Below are 20,810 nucleotides of genomic sequence, written 5' to 3'. Positions count from 1 at the left end.
CAGCCAGAAGCAGGTTGGCTATCTTATCATTGGACTCATGTTACTATACATTTTAAGTCCTTATAGCTTTATATCCTTTGATGTCTGGCTATCCAGTTATTTCGTCCTGTCATGTTCACATAAAAGTACTTTTTGAGGCTTTCTCTACACTGTTATTCTTAATACGCTGAAAAACTAAAAGAAGACTCAAATTTAAAAGCAAAATAATTATTAAAGAGCAAAAGATTTTTATTATATGTTTAAAAAAGAATAAATGGGATCTATAAAGGATCTAATACAAATGTTCACAGGCATTTAAAAATTCACAGTGGCCTTTTCTTTATGGGGGGAAAAGGAATAAGTAGAAATAGGATGGGATATAGAAATTCCCAAATTTTCCTATTCAAGAAAGTGGCCAGATACATACATGCTAGACAAATGAAAGGTTAATAGCAGTATACCAGATAAACAGAAGCATTTACAACACAAAACAATTTTATTTTTGAATAATACTCCGAACTCCTAAATACACTTACATCTGTCACATACGCCTCAGTAATCGGAGGACCCCGAATTGGGCTGAAGCGCTCCCCGATGCTCCTCACTACAGTACTGAATACCCTGAGAAGAGCTGCCAGCTTTGGTAAAGACACTGAAGGAGGAGGTACATCTTCATCCACTGACTCTCCAGAGGCCACATGGCTGAGGTCCTAGAAGTGAATTTACAGCATTCTTATTTATGTAAAACACTTCAATTAACTTTATAATTGATTTTTACAAACAAAAAGGTACTTTGGCCTATGAGAAAAGGAAACATGAATCTAAGGTAAAAGTAGGTTTTACTTTCCAATTAAATAAGTCAGTATCAATCTGAGTAGATTAAGGAAGTAACGTCTTGTACTAACTCAGATAGGTACTGGGAAGAATTCATTCCGGTACATACACTATAGTTTTATATAGGTATAAATGGAGCCAGAAACTTTGCCATTCCTGAATTGTTTGCTGAACTCTCATTCCAAATATCAGAGCTACTTGACTCACTAATAAGTACTACACACCAACATCATGTACACACAGAGGGTGTATGTGGGGAGGGAGGATCAACAGGAGAGAATTATAAGATCTGAATCGTGGTTTTATAATCTAGTTACAGAAAAAAAAGAAAAGATTAGCAAAAAATAGGATACTAGAATTACTATGTTACTACCTATACTTAAACAACCAAATAACAAAAGAGAGTTAGATTTTATGGATAGCCAGGGGACGAAGAGTCTCCACAACCTACAACAGCTAGCTTCAGAAGGGCAGATCAACTTCAAAGGTGGGCTGGCTGGGAAGAACAACATTCTAATTGTGGAAGTGAAGAAACATGTGGAAGCAAAATATTCCCTCCCTTTTCTTCGAAAGGTAGCAGGCAGACTGGTACACTTAAAAGTAGTGCATTCTTACTGGCCAGAAGTAGCCATGGTTATAAAGAAAAGATGAAGCTAAATCTTAATGGGAGCCTTGAACACCAAACAAGAATCATGATAGATCTGAGTAAAGAAGAAACCCAGAAAGATTCTGACAAAAAATGGCATGTTTAAGCCATGACAATAGGCCAGGAAAACCAAGAACCAGTACCAGAAACTTCAGCAGGATCCTTAAAGCTACCATGTGTGCTTGTACAGCTGTAAAAGTTGGCAGAAACCAAGTCTTGTCCTCCAAAGTATGTTCCAAGATCTCCATACACGGAAGAGGAAGAAAGTCTTTAGGTGCTTTTATACAGTAACAATTCATCTCACTTTTTTAAGATTCTTTTTTTAATCCTCACCCAAGAATATTTATTTATTAATGAGAGAGAAAGAATATTAGTTGCCTCCCATACATGCCCCTACCAGGGAATCAAACTTCAGGGCACCAGATGCTGCTGCACCCAACAGAGCCACCAGACTCATTCAGTAACAAAAAATAAGGACAAACTACAGAAATGTCTTCATAAAACTACCAGCTACCAACCATTCTAAGCTTTGCAAAATTAGACCTACAAATTTTCTTTGAGTCTTTCTGATTATTCTGCTAACTCAAAAATAACATCTAAAAAATAAAATAAAATGTTGGCAATAGTCTTACAATTTCTGCTCAAATGTCAGGTGATCTAAATTATTTAAAAATAAGAGCCCTGGCTGGTGTAGCTCAGTGGATCGAGCGCGGGCCTGTGAACCACACGATCGCGGTTCGATTCCCAGTCAGGGCACATGTTTGGGTTGCAGGCCAGTTTCCGGCAGGGGCCAGTTCCCTGCAGGGGATGCACGAGAAGCAACCATACATTGATGTTTCCTTCCTCTCTCCTCTAAAGATAAATAAATAAAATATTTTAATAAATAAATAAATAAATAAATAAATAAATAAATCTAGCACGGTTTAAGATTTATTTATTTTTTTTTAACAGCTTGGCTTTCTCTACACTCACCTCAGCATATGCCTCCATGTCCTCGAGAAACTGACCCAGGAGCGTAGTGGAAAAGGCAAGATCAGCTACCCAGAACGGTTCCAGGCTCTGTAACCACCCTAGGAACCATATAAGAAATTTTGAAACAGTATAAAAAATAAGATATCCAAATAAAAATATATTTAAGAGACTTATTTTAAAAGACATCTGGTTTTCAAGTTGCCAACTCTTAAAACACAACCTATACCATAAAACTAGGACTATTAACTGCTAAGCATGCTGACCATGATTATCCAGTGTCTTTTAAATACTGCAAAAATGATCTCCAGAAATTAAAATGTGTATCTCACATCCTTTTTTTCCCAACAGATTTAATAACTATATTGTCACTAAACACATAGCTTAGATTAAAATGCCACAACCTATCAACCACCAGGCTGGTTATCCACTCTACGGCCACAGTTAGCCACCAAAGGTGTGTACTCATCACCCCAGTAGAAATGACACAGTACCAGTCTCAACTGCACAACATACTTTCAGAAGTTTATTGCCCCAAATATGCTAAGAGAAACTATAGCACTTGAAACAGGCTAAAATATCCAAGTGAGTCATGCTAGTTATTCGCTTAACTCAAAAAATATTTTGCTTTATCATTTATGACTATTTTCTAAATTAAACCATTTGCTTGTTGTTTAGTTTAAAAAATAACAACAACAACACAAGCCACAAATATCTAGGATCCTCCATTTTAAACTTCAGGATATGACCACTATAGTATCTCCTCCTACCAGCACAAGTCACAGATGACTTAGTTATGTCCTTTCAATTTCTCACTGGAGCATTATAATCTGTACTTGAAAGTGCACAATTTTCTTTTGAAAAGATAAATTTAGCTAACAAGTAATGCTCATTTATAATAACCCAACTATTTCTGTTAAACAATATTTTCCTTGCACTTTCAAATACTAACAGCTGGTCTTTGAGGCACCAATGATCCTTCCCACAATATTTATGTAACTGGTATATACTGAACCACTTACCAGATACCTGCTGTGTGAGCGAAGGTTTCTGAGTATGATCTATATGCCATCCAACTAGTATATCAACCGTATCCTGGATGGAAACAGAGAAGGGCACTAAGCATTTTAAGGTCTTAACTGCTATTCCACCTATGGGTGATTTCAGAGGAAGAGGCCCTAGAAAGGTCATCTATGTTCTACCTATGTGACATCATACAAAGTGAAAAAGGAGAAAGGCAACCAAGAGAATAATGAATTTAATTCATGATACTGATAAAATGATATATTTTTCTTTAAATATCTTAAGGCATTAGTGTCAGAAAATGCAGATAGTATTTTCTATAAAAGCATTATTGTTGCACTGTTCAATCATGGACCCGCAAACATCACTGATTATACTCAAAGTAGCAGAGGATTTGTTTTCTGAGTTCCAAGGTCCTCATATATGCAACCAAATCTCTTAATCTATCATTTGAAAAGAGGGGATTGGGGGACTCACCCTAAAGTTAGTGCTGAAAATATGAGGGTAGCACCGAGCTACCAAAAGAATGCACTTAACACATTTGCAAAGTAATTCCGGTGTATCCACATTTTCAAGAATGGACTGCAGGCTGGTCATTACAAGCTATAAAATAAAATTACAAACCATGAACATTCAACAAAAAAGGAAAAAAACAAGCAAATTTAGACTCATTATTTGATAGTAACTACATCCAAATTTATGATCCCAAAGAAAAATCTACTTTTAGCACAAAAAAGAAGTTGAAAACTTTTTATTCCACTAAGATATTAAGCTAAAACCAAACACTGTTTTCTCTTATCTGATGTCTGTTAAAATTATTTTTATGTAATGTCTACTTACATTATCCCTAAGCACACTCTTTAATACCATTGATGTAATTAAATTTCAAGTAAAAAATCTAATGTGCTTAGAAACATTTTTTAAATACCACAATTACTTTCTAATTCAAAATATAGAGCAAATTTTGTACAGTTTATGCTTTAAACTATTACTACGTGCTTCAAACTCAAATGACTTAAGGAAGATTAACATGGCCCCAATTCATGAACGACCCACAGGCCCACATCACCACTACATATAATTTTAAAATAAATAATGGTGTAACACTAATAGAATATTTTGTAGCTGTTAAAAACCACCTCCCCCCCAAAAAGGAAAGCTCCTCTTTACAAAAGAATGTTATAAACATAGAAGAAATACCAGAATTAGAAAACCAACATTTCACAACAGCCAAAATTATAATACACACAGGCACAGCCTATGAATGGATGCTAAGATCTCTGACAGCAATATTATTAAAAAAACGGAATGCTCACAAAATCTCATGGCATCATGCCTGATTACCCACTAAATTATAAAGAGAGAAAAATCAGCCTTCAAAATGGAAAGATCTGGTGGTCATCACCTCAACCAGGCAATCAAACTCTTCATCTCACAGAGTAAGACCTGAAGTCTAAACAAAATCTAATCAGGAAGAAACAATTCGAAAAGCCCACAAAGTGGAACATTACACAAAATATGGGGAACAAAAAGGGACAGAGAACTGTTCTGAGAGAGATAAAGAGACACACCACCTAACATAATGCATGAATCCTGACAAAATCCTGGGTCAGGTAAGACAAAATATATAAAAGACATCTTCAAGCTAACTGCAGAAATCTAAATATAGACTGTATTATGTAATAAAAATAATTTTCTTAGGTATGATTATAATATTGTTGTTATATAGGAGAACAGCCTTATTCTTCGGCGATGCATGTCAACGCATTACAGGATAAACTGTCACAATGTGTATAATTTATTTTCTAATGATTCAACAAAAAAGTGTACGTGTAAAAATAAAACAACTGTAGCAAAATGTTAGTGATAAATCTAGGTAAACGATATATGGTGCTTATTGTACTAATCTGTTTTCCTGTGGATTTGAAATGTTTCAAAGTAAATATTTGGAGAGAAGTATTAACATACAAAACTAAATATTTTGTATTAATGTTTGGAATATTAATACAACAACTATAGAGGATAAGCCCACTTTGTAGTTATGCTATTCAGTTACAGCTAATTTTCTGAATCTTTTCCAAAATTTTTTTTCATAACCTCTATAATCAAAGAAAAATGCATCTTTCAAAAAGGCAAAATAGAATTAAGTAGCAGTGAATATTTATTCACACACAATTATTTAAATCACTTGGAATCAGAATTTTTGACGCATTATCAAACCTAAAAAAGCCTAGTATGAGTTGTGATGTTCAGTTTTTGCCTACCTCAAAAAATGAGAAGCCTCTCCTAATCCAGCTCTCCTCACACAGTTCCTATTTTCAAACCAGCAAATGATTCTAATACTAAGCAAATTGAAAGGAAAGCTTCTAGAAAGCAATTTGGGGAGAGGGGAGATGACACCTAACATTTTAAGTCTACCTTTAATGTGTGTCCTTTACTCAAAGTCAGAAAGAGGAATTTTACTTACATCATATTAACTACCAGTAGACAGCTCTATTCTAAATGTCCTTTCTTCAAGCCCCCTCCAAGGACATGTGTTAAGGACAATTTTCTTTCCAAGCATGTCATCAACAGCCCCCCACCTCCATTCTTACCTGCATAACAGATGAAAAGGCTTTCTTTTCTCCTACAGTCTCTAGTGCTTTGTAGGTGGCACATAAGTAGAGGAGTTTAACTTCATCTTTTGCAGATGAGCTAAATTTGCTGAAAATCCATTTGAAGATCTTCTCGGCCTCGTAGCTCAAAGAAGCACAAAGAAGGCCAAGACAGCAAGCTCCTTCCTGTCTCAACTCCTGAAGCAATTTGCTACTGTGTTTTTTTAATGAAAATAAAACAAAACACGAAAGCGTAAGCTTTCAAAGATGACAAGAATGACATCTTACAAAATGTCTTAAACAATTTATTTTAAAATTTTCTATTCAACCTACCTAAAAGGTTGAGATTTTAGTCATTTTAAGTTAGGTATTTCCTATTCTCTCTATCCTGCAGTGCCCAAAAGTAACTTTGTAAGACACTGGGCTTTCTTTTACAGAATCAATTACTTGTAAACAATAAGGGAAGCCTAAGAAATACTAAAATCCATGCTCCATCTCAAGCTGCATTACATGATTCACAGAGAAGAGCAGCAACAAATGATTAGATAAAGCACACTATAAATATATACTGTATAATTTCAATATACAGGGGCTATAAAAATAGGAAATTGTAATAGTTAAATATAATAAACTTAAAGGAAGAACACTCATTTAAGTATAATAGGTAACTACATAAAATAAAACCATCACAAAGCAGTAACGTTATGACCTGCTGAGATGAGTTTTTGGGTGCTTTCCAATACTGCAATTTTTCAGGAATCAACATACAATGACTGCATACCTTTAGCAAATGCCAGCAGTCCCCTAGACTATGTGGTCTCAATCTACTGTTGCCCAACAAAGGATTGTATCGTCTCAATGCACTGTTGTCCTTTCACCTCTACTCTCTAAGCAATTTCAAAACTCTCTAGTTTACAAATGTTAACTGTGTTCATTGATTCATTCACGCCCGCATTAAGAGTTTGTTACTTTACATGTCAATGCTCAATTATTCAGTAATGTTGACAAATTTTTTTAAAATGGTATTCCCCCCAAAAAAGGTATTCCCTTTCAATGATTCTATTTGTATTCAATGTTTATTACCACATAAATACTTTAACACAGATAAAGATGACAAGAGAGCCCAGTGAAACATTAGATGTTCATAAATGAAACCAATGGGTTTACCTTATTTTTAACATTTTTAAAAAATATATCAGTTTTTAAAATTTAGCCATTATTAGTAACTTACCTTTCATTAAGCACATCATGTACAGCAGTCAAGATATTATCCAACTGTTTAACTAGTACCTTTAAAAAAACACATATAAGTTTCAAATTCATTAACTTTTAAGAATAACATTCTGTACTTTTCTTATGTCCCCTTCCAAATTATAACTGGGCAACACTTTACTTTCCTTATTTCAGCCCCCAATTAACATATATCAGGAGTGTTATAAGTTTTCTTTCAGACCATGAAAAAAATTTATCCATATAAATCATGGAGCCATGATCATCAATAAAAAAGAATAAACTCAAGAGACTTGTTTAATTTACTCTGAAATGCATTTTTTAAAAAGCAGATTCATGGATGAAGAGATGACTATGTGATGAAGCAATATGGTAAAATGTTAATGACAATTTAGACAATGGGCATATTATGTTCACTGTGAAATACTTTCAATTTTCTGTATATTTGTAATTTTTATAAGATTGGGGGGAAGGGCAAGAAGCTTGTTTTGAATCAAATATTATGTGACTCACCATACCATTTCTCATTAATTTTCTCCAACTTTATATCAAGTTCCTAATTTCACATTAGGAGAATTACTTGGGGGTAGAGACAAATCTGTAACTGCTCCTGCACTTTGTCCTTTAAGTTCTTCCACTTATTTGGCCCTGGACACTAGACCAAACTTACCCTTTAATGAGTTATGTATGTACCCCCCAATTTCACATTTGAAAAACAACAGATATTCTGTCCTGGAATATAGAAAAAAATTCTGAGGACAACACAACACATATGTTAAGGCACTTTACTGCAGAAAGCAACCAATGTGGGTCCAACAATGGTAGATAAATTACACATCAGGGGCATCAAATTCTAAACCATCATAACACAGGCCAAATTAATCCGGAACAAGGAATCCTATTATTTTTGCTTAGAAGTAAACCTTTTCCCTTCTTAAACCACTCTGGACAGTATCACCTAGTTTGTTATGGAAACACAAAAACTATCAACATCCCCAACATACTACACTCACCAGTTTATTTTCTGGTTGCTGAATAAATTCCTTCAACTGCTTTACAGTAGCCAGTCTTCGGTCTCTGTCGTCTTCCCGGGTGATCCTCCGAAGAAGATTTGACAGTCGAGACTCATCAGAGTAAGACATCAATCTCTCTGTGAATATAAACACAGGAGCCTTACATCCCAAATATTTCAAAGTAAATCAAAAACCAGAGTCTACTAGATGATAAAAGCTCAACGAATGCAGGTCCCATCACATTTTTGTTCATCACTACAAACAAGCCTGAGCAAACTGCTGGGCATATTATAGACCCTCAGAAAAAGTAAGCCCAAGTAAATACCTCATTCCACAGGGTCAGTTGAGACAAAAAAAAGCTTAGAAATTATTTTCTTCAGGTTGCGGGTAAAGCATCATCAGGAGAAATAGGCTATTTGCCTCTATTTCTCATCTAGGTATTCCACTGGAAGGCTCAAAGCCTTCCAGATTATCATCACATTATCATTTTCCAAGCACAAAACTTTGGTCAACTGAAATCAGGTTTCACTACAACCTACCATGTGCAAGGTACGCAGCCACTAAGAAAGTGGCAGATCAGACCTTTGTTTTTTTAAGCAGGAATGCTCAAACAATGCTTGACAATACATAAAAATGCATTTAAGTATAAAAGTTCTCTTTGTAAATTTTCGACTGCTATTTATCATAATTAACCAACAGAAATTTGATAAACCACATCAAAGAGTCTGACAGTTTTGTTTCTTTCCAAGGCATGAAAGGAATACTAACAATAGAAGAAAGTACAACATGAGAGAGAAGGAATAGGAATTTTTGAGTATTTCAGTAAGGATGAATATGGAAAATGTCATTAGGATACCAGACTGGAAACGTAGGCTCTATTTACAACTCTGCCACTAGCAAACAACATAATTCCGAGCCTATGAGGATGAAGAATTGGACTAAATTAGCATAGAGTCACTTTCAAGCTTTATCACACATAAGTCTACTTCAAACACTATTTAGAAACAGTACAGCCTCTGATCTAGCTTTCTACCTCTGAAAATTTATTCAAAAGAAGTATTTTTTAAAAGCTATATACCAAAAAAAGACCTATATGCACAAAGATGTTCACCAAGATCTATACAACACAGACATACACACACTTAAAGGGAAAAAGTTCATAAACTAAAAGTCCACAGTAACTATATCCAACAAAGTGGATAAACAGGAAGTGTTCATTTCATACTCAGCTTCACCAATTAAATTAATTCCTCTTCTAGAAAAAAAAAATCATTACCTCTAATCCTCCGAATTTTCAGGGCACTTTACCTCTACACTGAGGCTGCCGTTATAAGGCAGAAAGTGGCATCCGTGTAACTTCAGAAAGGATCCACTCCACACACTCCCATACCCCCCACAGGCATCAGGGTTCGAGGACCTGCTACAGTAAGAGCCCACTATACATTCGGTAGCCACAATAATCAGGAAAATCCTTTCTTTAAAAGTTTATCCAGTCTTCTTATTTTAACAGAATTCTCTTCTAAAAAATATTAAAACCTTTCTCATAGGAACTTACTCTTAAGAAACAGTTCACAGGAAAAGAAATGCAAAAAATTGCAAGTGTTTTTCAATGCAGAGTAAACTAATCAACACACACATGTGCAAAAACATTAGTAAGAAATAAAGTGTCCAGTAGAAGAGAAGATGCAGTTCTATGTGGGGGCGCATGTGCTTGGTCCCCAATTTGCCCAGCCTTACCCTGTGATTTCCTCATGTCTTTGATGGCTAATGCACGACTGCCATGCTGAACACTGGTGAACTCAGGGCTGGTCACATTGTTAACCCTCAGCTCTTGCCCCAACGACTTCCGACCATAAGTATTTTCCCCAGATCCTCCATTGACACTGTAACCACCTGAAAAGAGCAACATTCACATTATTTTAACAAGGCTCTGTTTCACTCAATGAATTCCTGAGAGTTCTGAATCTTAACTACCAACTCTACAGCTCAACCAGCCTTTGCTTCTACCTGTTCCTGTGCTGCCTGCCTTGAAATCATATTTTCATTTCATTTTAAAGATTTCGTCTATTTATTTATTTGCTTTTAGAGGGCAGGAGGGAGAGAAACATTGATGTGAGAAACACTGATCCTTTCCCAAGCAACCCGACAGGGGACCAGGGATGGGGCCCGCAACCTACGCATGTGCCTTGACCAGGAACTGAACTGGCCGCCCGTCACTTTGTAAGCCAATGCCCAACCAACTGAGCCGTACCAGTCAGGGTTTGATTTCACTTTAGTATCATCAATGGAAGGTAAGAGAAATGAAAGTAAAGTCAGATTTGCTCTCTCAAAACTTTTGGGAAGTCTAGAGGAGAGACTTAGAAGTAAGTATATGTATTTTTCTTTTCTAGCGAGGAAACTTCACTTACGTGTTACATGTATGTAAAAAATTTACATGCATGTAATTTTAAAAAATTAAGGAAGTAAACTTAATGAAGTTTCAAAAATCTCACTCTGTGTATGTGGTGGGTGGGGGTGGAGTGGGGTGTGTGTGTGTGCCTGGCCAGCCATATAGCTCTAAGTCCAGGGTTTCTTTCCTCCACACCACATTGTGTTGCCTAGAATCAAGAGCTTTTTACTTTAACATTTTATATAAGTATAAAATAGCTATATTTCAAGCTATTAGAAGAGAGGGGTGAGGAAGGGGGAGAAAGGGGTGGAGGGATGGGTAGAGGGGAAAAAAAAAACTGCGAAAACATGCCTCTACCAATAAGAAAACATATATACCCTTTTCATCATTCTGTATGTCGGCGTGGACTCTGGTATCATCGTGCCTTTGCCGAGACACCACAGCTGAATTGGAAGGTTGCAGTCCATAAGAAGACGACCCACCCCTATCTCTGGATGAAGAATATTTTAAATTATCTGGGTCGGCTGATGCACTATCAGTTCTGTAAAGAGAGAAGAGTATAAGATTAGAATTTTAAACAAATATTGTAATAGCTAAATCAGCAATTGCCAACAGATGTGCCACAAGACTTTTAAAAACATGCAATACTTGACTATTTAGTTAGGGGCACTGACCTCTTTTCCTGTAGATTGTCAAGTTAAAAAAGAAAAAAAAGACACAGCCAACACAACAATAGCTGTCCAGTGTTAATGAATCAAAATTATACCAGTTTTTTTTCTTTTTGTCAGATCTTTTTCTGTCAGATCAACAACAACAAAAAAACGTATTTCTTGGTGTGTCACAGAATTTTAGTAATTAGTTTATGTGCACCATGAGATGAAAAAGGTTGAAACTCACTGGCCCAAATTAGAAACCTTTCTTTTGTACAAGCCTCTCTCCTCTCTCTACCATTTTAATTATTTAAATCATTACAATTATAAATAAGTACTCCTGTGTCTAATAAGTCTCAACTGGGAAGGGACTGTCAATGGATGAAATGCCTGTTTTTGAGCCCTTTCTGCTACTATTCCAAGGACCCACTTAGAAATATGAATAACCATAAGGATTAAGGCTCCCACTCATCCTGCTTTGCTCAAGACTTCACTGGGTTTAGCAGTGGACACCCTGTGCCCTAGTGACCCCTCAGCCCTCCACAGACTGGGGCACTCAGTCACCTGGTCCGGGATTCTCTTCATCTGACTCGAAAAAAGAAGTAGTTCTTCCTCCCAGAACAGCTTTAATCACTGGACAGATTAAGCTTCCCAATCCTAAAAACACTGGCAACATATCAGGCAGAGGCGATGTGTAACCAAATTATTTTTAAAGTACTGCCTCATGGCAATAAAGCATTCCTTCTCTCTCACGTAAGTTTGTAACTTGATTATTTGATGGAAAGTAAATTGTGGAATGATATTTGAAAGGAAGCTCGGTGGGGTATTAGAACACATTAGTTACAAAATAAGATTATTTTAATGAACTGCAATACTAAAGACTTCACTGAAGACTTCTTAACTATAAAGAATATCTATTAAAATTCTAAAAAGTGAAGAAAATGAAAGATATCAGGAATCTAATAAAGCTAAATTTGAAGCCTGCAGTTCATAATATATATAAAAATCAAGTATTATCCAAATTAACCCTGGATACTTGGATATTAATAAACAATAGGTACAATTCCAGGGTAAAATCAGTGCCCTTCTCCAAGGGCCAGCTCTATGCCTCAATGTCCTCATCATTAAAATACAGAGCTGAACTTCATAATTTCTCATGAACCTTATTCTTCCAACCATCAATCATACAGCATCAAGAATAAGACAATACTACATACTACGAGGCAGCATAAAAAGTTCTACTGATATTTCTTCTGAGAGGAACAACCTTTTGAAATATAGATCAGTTTTATGTTACTTACTGAAAATACCCTCTGAACTGATAATTACTTGGAAAAATTTAAGGACACTGGCAGGAGCGGAAACTACTCTATTCCTCAATCCCTGTGCCTCTACCCCATGTATAAGAATCACTGCATTATTTGTAAATATATTTCATCTAGTTTGTTAGCTTTTCATTGCCCTGGCCCACAAAAACACTAAACGTGAAACTCTGCATAGGCTCAATCAGACACCCTGATCTGTACTTACTGTAACCAACCACTGTTAATATAGAATACAAACAATAGGTCCAATTAAACTTGGATACTTAAGTAGCACAAGTGTAAATTATTCCTAAAGGCTCTCAATTTGAACCTTGAGGAAATTCCGTACCTTAGCATACTAAACAACTAAGACTTCATAATAGTGTATCTTCTTCAGACAAACAGGGTTCACTGATTAATAAACAAAGATCAGTACTTTCAATATATGGGAAAATAAAATCTCTGGAATTTCAAGAAAAATGTATGAAGATATTTTCAAAGTATACTAAGTCTTGAAAAGTTTAAATACCTTTAACACTAAATGGAACTTGAGAACTTTTAAAAACTAACGTAAAAACGTTCCCCACATATCTAAAAATAGCACATTAAATGTTCACCTATAATAATCCGTAATATACTGTAACATACTTTCTGAAAGGGAACTGAAAGTTAAAGAGAGCATGAGCCCTTCCCTGACAGGTTCTGAACTTTCCTGTATGTATGGCATCTGACACAATCAGGGAAAGCGACCTGTTAGGAAATGAATGAATAACATCGTTCTGAAGCACCTAGATAACCGAAGTCTACCAATATTCGAAATGTCTGAATTTCCTATTTTCATTACACTTCTGTATCACATATATTTATTTCCCTTAATATTAAGAGTTAAATATTTGTATTGTTTTCTGGTGGCATAGTAGTAAACATAAGGCAGCAGAGAATACAGGTTTAAAAAAAGATCTGGGCTCAAATCCCAGCTCCAGTACCAAAAAGGTATGTGTGACTCTGCAAAAGGTACTTACTAAGCCTTAGTTATCTCTTATATAAAATAGAGATTATACCTATCTAATATGGAAGGCCATTGTGAGGCTTAAAATAAGATAATGAATTCTTTAGGACTACTATGCTATCACTTCTCAGCCTCTTGGCTAAGATCAAGTGCTTTCAGTGTACACTCAATGACTATGGCCATATTACTAAATAAACTCAAGATTCCCAGTTTAACAAATAATGTATAAGTAGTTCATGAAAATACAAAGACAATCAAAGTAAATTCTTATGCTCTATATATTGCAGTTAATTTTAGTTCTTCACTGAAGAAATTAAGTGATCTACTGCTACCAACAAATACATTTCTAACTAGCAAGTACTGATTTCAAATTAAACTGGAAAAAAGAAAAACAGGAGCAACTTCCCAATTCAATCTACTGGTATTCTGAACCCAAAAGCACAATATGGTTCAGCATGTACAAAAAATCTCTATTTTCTAATATCTAGACTGCTTAGGTCTCAAAAGACTGTCAGTATGAGGCTGTAATCCCCAAGATCACATAGTCCAATAAAGAGAAAACTGTTAAAGAAGAGAAATGAGCACTTAAAATGAGGCAATCAAAGGCACTAAACAGAAATGCGGATTTGAACTCAAAGAGGCAGGCAAAAATGTTCAACTACTTTACAGGGGCTGAAAAAGCCATTATCTGACAGAATTGGTGTCTCAATTTAGTGATAAAAGAAAGTGTATCTGTTAAGACTAAGAATCCTAGAGCAAGGATCCCAAAATACCTCCTTAACCCCTTTAATATTCTAAAAATGTTATGGAGAGAGAGAAAAAAATGCATAAATTTCCCCAAAATGATTAAACTGAAGTTAAAGCCTGATGTACATGCCACACGCGAGGTAAGTTTCTAAAGCTCATACCTCAAAAATCGCATACTGTATAATATGGAGCCTTTGTGATGTTTTGCATCAAGTCAATCTGTAAGACAGTAGTTACAATATTAGTGCAGGCAGTGGGTTAAAACATTTGTTGTTCAAACATGTAGCAAATACCATCCATGGGTTAGGTGCTTTTAGTCCAACTATGGCCTTCTAGGTTTCATATGTTGAAGCAAAAATTTAAATGGAAAGCCACTCTGTGCCTTAGGGGAGAGGCGTAAGGTGGCAACCAAAAAATAATAATAATAATTTAGTACAAAGAAGAATTTAAATGTCCATTGTAACATTCAAATCACATGCAAATACAGTTACACTATTTTAGTGACTTATTCTCAATATACAGAAAATGTAACAAATCTGAGAGGTCATTCATTTTTGCATGACCCAAATCCTCAGATCTCACATCAACAATCTACCATGTGTTAGAGGACAGTATCTCCTGGCTGAATGTGGTCCAGTTCTTATAAGCATTATAAAGAATAACAAAAAGAAAAAAGAAGAAAAAGAGCCACTCTGGAACTATGAAGTCAGGGGATTCCCTATAAGGAACATTTCCATAAAGCACCCAGAAATAAAGCACCCCGAAATGACTTGATGCAAACACCACACCCGGTGGTGCCACAGGAATAAGCATCATATTGCTTCAAGTTATTTTTAAGTAGGTTTACTCAGAGATTTTGCCCTCTTGGTGGGATCTAATTTGTTATGGGTACCCCCAGGAAATGAGATCTGCACTAAAGCCAGTGAGGCAGGGATACATTCACTCTCCAACAGTGGCACTCAAAGACACTGCAGTATCACTGTCACAAAGCAGGTGCAGGATATGCCAAGTTTTTCCTACTACCAGTTAAAACCACTTGAAAGTGGTTTATCTTTTTTAGAAATAAATTCAAGGTTATCCCTGTGGTGTTCTTTACTCACCTGGATTCAGACATGCTTTCATGGGGGATAAAAAAAAAAGTGAAACTGTGTAACCTTGGGCCTTTTGTATATACATCACTTTGACATCACAAACACTGCTCTAAAATGAGTCCACAGCTAAAAATTTCATTTGGGAGACTCAGAGACTTCATTACATGAAACTCTTCTCAGGAGAAAATAGTTAAATGCAAATTTAATGAAAGAATTGAACCATCATGTCAAAGTTATAAATGAGTTTACATCAGTTTTGCAATATTAAAATATTAAGTTTATATAATTTCTTGCTGACGCTTCCTTAGCTCCTGAAGAATCTATAATACCAACCTATTTATGGATTCTTTGTTACCAATTTTCAATCATTACTTAAGCTCTCAACTAAAGAGCCACTGTAGACTCAAAATATAAAAAAGGTATTTAAATACTGTAAAATTGTAAGAACTTTACCTTTCCCAAGCCCTGAGCTTCTGGAAAGTAATCTCTAAACTTTTGGAATGTCATGCCTAATAACAGTGTTCTTATTCACCATGTGATTTATGGCGAGAGATTTTAGTCAGATGAATCACCTCGATCTCCAGAAGGACTGGAAACTCAGTTCAGCCATGTGGCAGTCAATCGTGGAGCCCCAACAGAAATTCTGGATACCGAAGCTGGGGTGAGCTTTCCTTGGGTGTTAACACTCCATGCACACGTCACACATCAACACTAGGAAACTAATACTGTTCACAACTCCACAGGGAAAGAACAGCTGGAAGCTCCACATCTGGAACTTTCCTGGCCTCTGCCCTATGCACCTTCACCTTTGGCTGATTTTAATCAATATCCTTTAGCTGTAATAAACTGTGACCATGAGTATAACAGCTTTCAACAAGTTCTGTAAGTCCTTCTGGTGAATTATCCTAAGAATAGTCTTGGGGGCCTCCAAAGTTGGAACTGGTGTAAGAAGTAAAGGTGGTCTTATGAATCAATCATACCCCCTTTAATTCTGCATCTACATTTAAAAATTACCGAGCAAACTCTAACCCACAATTTAAAAGACTGTAAATTGTGTTTTTTAATAACATCTTTAGCAAACATAATAAAGAACTAACTTTCAGTACAGTAAGTCACCACTTAACATTATCAATAGGTTCTGCAACTTTTAAGTGAAACAACATATGACAAAACCAGTATTATCAAATTGATATAAATAGGAGATAAGATCCTATTACATCTTATGAACATTGTAATAAAACAGTATTATTTTAAGACCTGCTATAGTTTATTTCTCTTCCAAGGAATCTCATAAACCCTCTACTGACAAAACTCTAATTAACAAGAAAGGAATAACAAAGCAAGTAACTCTAGGAGGACACAATGTCAGATCCTAACCTTTGCTTCACGTGCACAATTATTGCCATTGAAAAGGACGATGAAGACACCACTCCCACGTAGTTCTGACAACTAGGACTTCGATGCTGCCCATGTTTTCCTGGTTAGGGCTGTCACCTTTCCCAAACAGCTTTCAAAGTTTCTGTACCTTCTTCCTTTCCCCAGCACTACCTGTGGATGACCTTACTAAGATCCCTGCACTTCAGGAGAAAACCCCTGGTGAAGAAGCCATTCATTCCTTCTATAGCACCCTCAATTAGAGCTAATAATTTTGAGCTCCTACCAAGTATGGTACACAACTTACCCAAGCAGTTAACATACATTTATTATGTCATCTGATCCCTCACATAATCTTACTGGTGACCACCTTAAAGATGAGGTAACTAAGGTTCCATAACTGACCTTAAGTTGCATAGCTTGTAAAAGGGACAAAGAGTATTTGAAAAGAGGTAAAAGTAGATGAAATTTCAATCAAGGCCTCTGGAATTGGGTGCAGATATGTTATGGTATCTTAACATACCAGAGCAAAAACTCAAACTCAGTTCAAACTTGAGTCCTTCAGCACTCCACCACTGCCTACCAACTTCTTTCCACAAATTCACCCACATCTGCACACACAACCTTTCCATCACATAATGGAACAAGTAAACCTTGTACCCACGGTAACCCTGTGGACCCAGACCCCCTCCCCCACAACTTCGGAGGTAATCTCCCACTTTCCTATTGCTCATCACATCATCAACATATAAGCACTCTCAAGTCTTTCCTTAAAAAAAAAGTCTTAGCTCTTAATTCTCCTTCTCCTAATTCTAAGTGTGTGTACACGTCATAGAGAACTTCTTGAGGAAACCTGATCTGCCCTGCCTTCACTCACTTTTCAACTAACTGTAATCTGGGTCCCACCGTCAGCATTCCCCTGAAACTTTCCTGCCAAAGCAGAAACTTCCACTCACGGCCTACTGTCTCTCAAATTCCATGCACCCTTTTCAGTTCACCTTGCTCAACGCCCCAGTGACTTGCTTTTGACAATGATCTAGTCACATTTTTTTCAACACCAGTCTAAAGTTTCTTTATATCTGTACACCTCTTTTTTATTGTATTTTTTCCATTACCATTTAACCTCCTATACTCCCCTCCCCCCACCACTAAAGCTTTTTTAGTAACTCAAATTCCAACAACTCTACTTGTTTCCCAGTTCAAGTACTTTTTCCCCCTTCTTTAACCAGCTTAATTAGATTTCATGTTCTATTATTTCAGTAACACTCTTGCCAACCCTCGAAATCTCCCTCAATATTTTACTCACACCAATCTGACAAAATCCAACCATGGATAAACCCAGCTATCAATTACACATTATCCATCAGTAAGCACCACTTCCCAGGTCCTCCGATGTTCCACCTCCCATTCAATACATGCATATTATGCAGACCTTCCCCAGTGTCTTTGGATCCCGAAATTAACTGCCACCTTACACTCTCTTGAACACTCTCACACTCTTAAACTTTCTCATACTATCTGTAGTCACACAAAAAAAAGATACCATAACATATCTGCACCCAATTCCAGAGGCCTTGATTGAAATTTCATCTACTTTTATCTCTTTTCAAATACTCTTTGTCCTGTGGAGTCTACCTTTCCCACCAAACTGAATCCTCTCCTTAAATATGTAAAAATTTCTAAGGTCTCTCCCTTTCAAAATACAAAAATGTGTATTTTTTTTAAACCATAAAAACTCCATCAATCTCACATGCCCTTCCACCAAACAATCTACCTTTGCTCCCTGCAGTCAAACTCGGAGTCATCTCTACTCTCCACTCCCACTTCTTCACCTCTACCAGCTCTTCAATCCACACGGATCCAACTCCTACTGCATCACTTCTGGCCAAACCAACTACAATCCCCAGCAGCTTTCGCAGCGTGGCTGAGTATGGGAGTATGGCCTGCACCAGAGAAGCCTTGTGGAGGAAGGGATGAGGTGGGCTGAATGAAAACCGCTTTTAAAAATTCTTACAATAACCCACTGTGCACAGATCCTGAGAATTTAAAGTAACTGGACTCTTCCCTTCCTTCAGCTTATGAGATGTTACACTTCGCATTTCGTCCCACTCCTCTTGTTCTATTTTCTCAGGAGCCTTTGAAGGTTTGCTCAGTCTCCTGTACCAAACCACTAATCTTGGAGCTTCTCAAAGTGTTGGCCCTCTCATCTCCTCCTTTGTACTCTTCCCTCAACATGCGCTGATGGCAGTATTTATCACCTACCTTTATTCCACTGACTCCTAAATCTAGGGCGCCATCATAGAGGTCTACTCTGAGGTCCGGACCTGTGCTATATACCAACTGTTTTTTAAAAAGATCTCAGCGTTCTAATGCCTCAAAAACAACTGGCTCCTTTGCTCCCAGAATCCCCATTTTAATAAACAGTACAATCATCAGCTACTTTCTAATAAATGGCACTATTTGATCAGTCAGACATGTGTCCCATCTCCAATCCTCATCTCTATCCCATCTCTTCTTCACATTTCAACAAAAATAATTCTTGTAAAACACAAATATGATGTCCTCCCACTGCCCTTATCCTGCGTATGTAGCTCACTTCCCTTTCAGCTAAGTCAACCAACCACCCCTCCTACACCCCATACCCCATCCTAATCTTTCAATGCCATGGAAAGAACCACCTTGCTCAGCCCATCTGCCTGGAACAGCCTGTCCTTGACCCTTGCCAACCCTAGCCAATTTCTCTTTATCCTTCAAGCTTCAGCTATCTTTGGGAAAGTTTCTGATGCCCCTGAAAATGGCTAGAAGTCCTTCACATATACATGTGCTACTAGAGAACCTAATAGATTCCTCAGCTCTTAGGCCATTTGAAAAGTTTATTTAAACTGTCTTCAGCCAGGAGATTATAAATACCAAAAGGGCAGGGGCCTGTCAGTTTTGCTTATCACTGTATCTCTGTTGCCTAGATGGCATATGAATTCCTTGTTGACTAAATGATTGCCTATTTTCACAACTGAGGCCTTTCTCTTGACCCTGGAATGCAGTCCCCTGCATTCCAAAAGTATTCTTGAAGAATACTTTTCTTCAAGATTCACCTGCAACCCATATTTCTTCTCCAAAATGTTTTATTAAAATCAGCAATATTTTCTTGATCATTTACTAAAAAAAGGTATTAATTAGGAGTTAACTCCAAAAGGTTAACTAAGATGGTTCCTACCCTCTATGAATTTACAACCTAAAAAGAAAAGAACTGTCAGTACAAATTGCAGTGAGGAATACAAATTGCTGCCCTAGCTGGTGTGGCTGAGTGGACTGAGCGCCAGCCTGTGAACAAAAAGGGGTCACCGGTTCAATTCTACATCAGGCACATGCCTAGGTTGCTGGCCAGGTCCCCAGTGGGAGGTGCCATGTGAGAGGCAACCACATATTTATGTTTTTCTCTCTCCCTCTCTTTCTCCTTCCCTTACTTTCTCTCTAAAAATAAATAAGTAAAATCTTTTAAAAAGAGTATAAAATGCTGTGATTTGCCCTGGCTGGTGTGGCTCAGTGGATTAAGTGCTGGCCTGTGAACTGAACAGTCACTGATATGATTCCCAGTCAAGGCACATGCCAAGGTTGTGGGCCAGGCCTCAATTGGGGCCGTGTGAGAGGCAACCATACATTGATGTTTCTCTCCCTTTCTTCCCCCCGCCAAAAAAATAAATGAAAAATTGTTTAAATATATATTTTTTAAGATTTTATTTATTTATCTTTAGAGGGGAAGGGAAGGAGAGAGGGAGAGAAACATCAATGTATGGTTGCCTTTCACGCATCCCCTGCTGGGAGTTGGCCTGCAGGGAACTGGCCTGCAACCCAGGCATGTGCCCTGACTGGGAATCGAACCGCGATCGTCTGAGTCGCAGGCCCGCACTCAATCCACTGAGTAAATATATATATATTTTTAAAAGCTGTGATTTTGAAG

General features: G+C 36.9%; 1 protein-coding gene across 1 annotated transcript in view; it reads right to left on the bottom strand.

Annotated features, from left to right (window-relative positions):
• Nucleotides 1-20,810, bottom strand: part of SMG1 (SMG1 nonsense mediated mRNA decay associated PI3K related kinase) — a 104,589-nt gene that overhangs the window by 63,866 nt on the left and 19,913 nt on the right. The window contains exons 2-10 of the mRNA XM_037067723.1: nucleotides 11,055-11,218; nucleotides 10,026-10,181; nucleotides 8,289-8,425; nucleotides 7,277-7,335; nucleotides 6,046-6,259; nucleotides 3,929-4,054; nucleotides 3,451-3,523; nucleotides 2,432-2,529; nucleotides 516-689 (exon numbers count right to left, since the gene is read on the bottom strand). Of these exons, the coding sequence (XP_036923618.1) occupies nucleotides 516-689; nucleotides 2,432-2,529; nucleotides 3,451-3,523; nucleotides 3,929-4,054; nucleotides 6,046-6,259; nucleotides 7,277-7,335; nucleotides 8,289-8,425; nucleotides 10,026-10,181; nucleotides 11,055-11,218 (1,201 nt within the window). The remainder of the gene's footprint in view (nucleotides 1-515; nucleotides 690-2,431; nucleotides 2,530-3,450; nucleotides 3,524-3,928; nucleotides 4,055-6,045; nucleotides 6,260-7,276; nucleotides 7,336-8,288; nucleotides 8,426-10,025; nucleotides 10,182-11,054; nucleotides 11,219-20,810) is intronic.

Source organism: Sturnira hondurensis, unplaced genomic scaffold (assembly GCF_014824575.4).
Source record: "Sturnira hondurensis isolate 20B ecotype Veracruz unplaced genomic scaffold, ASM1482457v3 Scaffold0017394, whole genome shotgun sequence".
NCBI classification, from domain to species: Eukaryota; Metazoa; Chordata; class Mammalia; order Chiroptera; family Phyllostomidae; genus Sturnira; species Sturnira hondurensis.
This window is presented reverse-complemented; position numbering and strand designations above follow the sequence as displayed.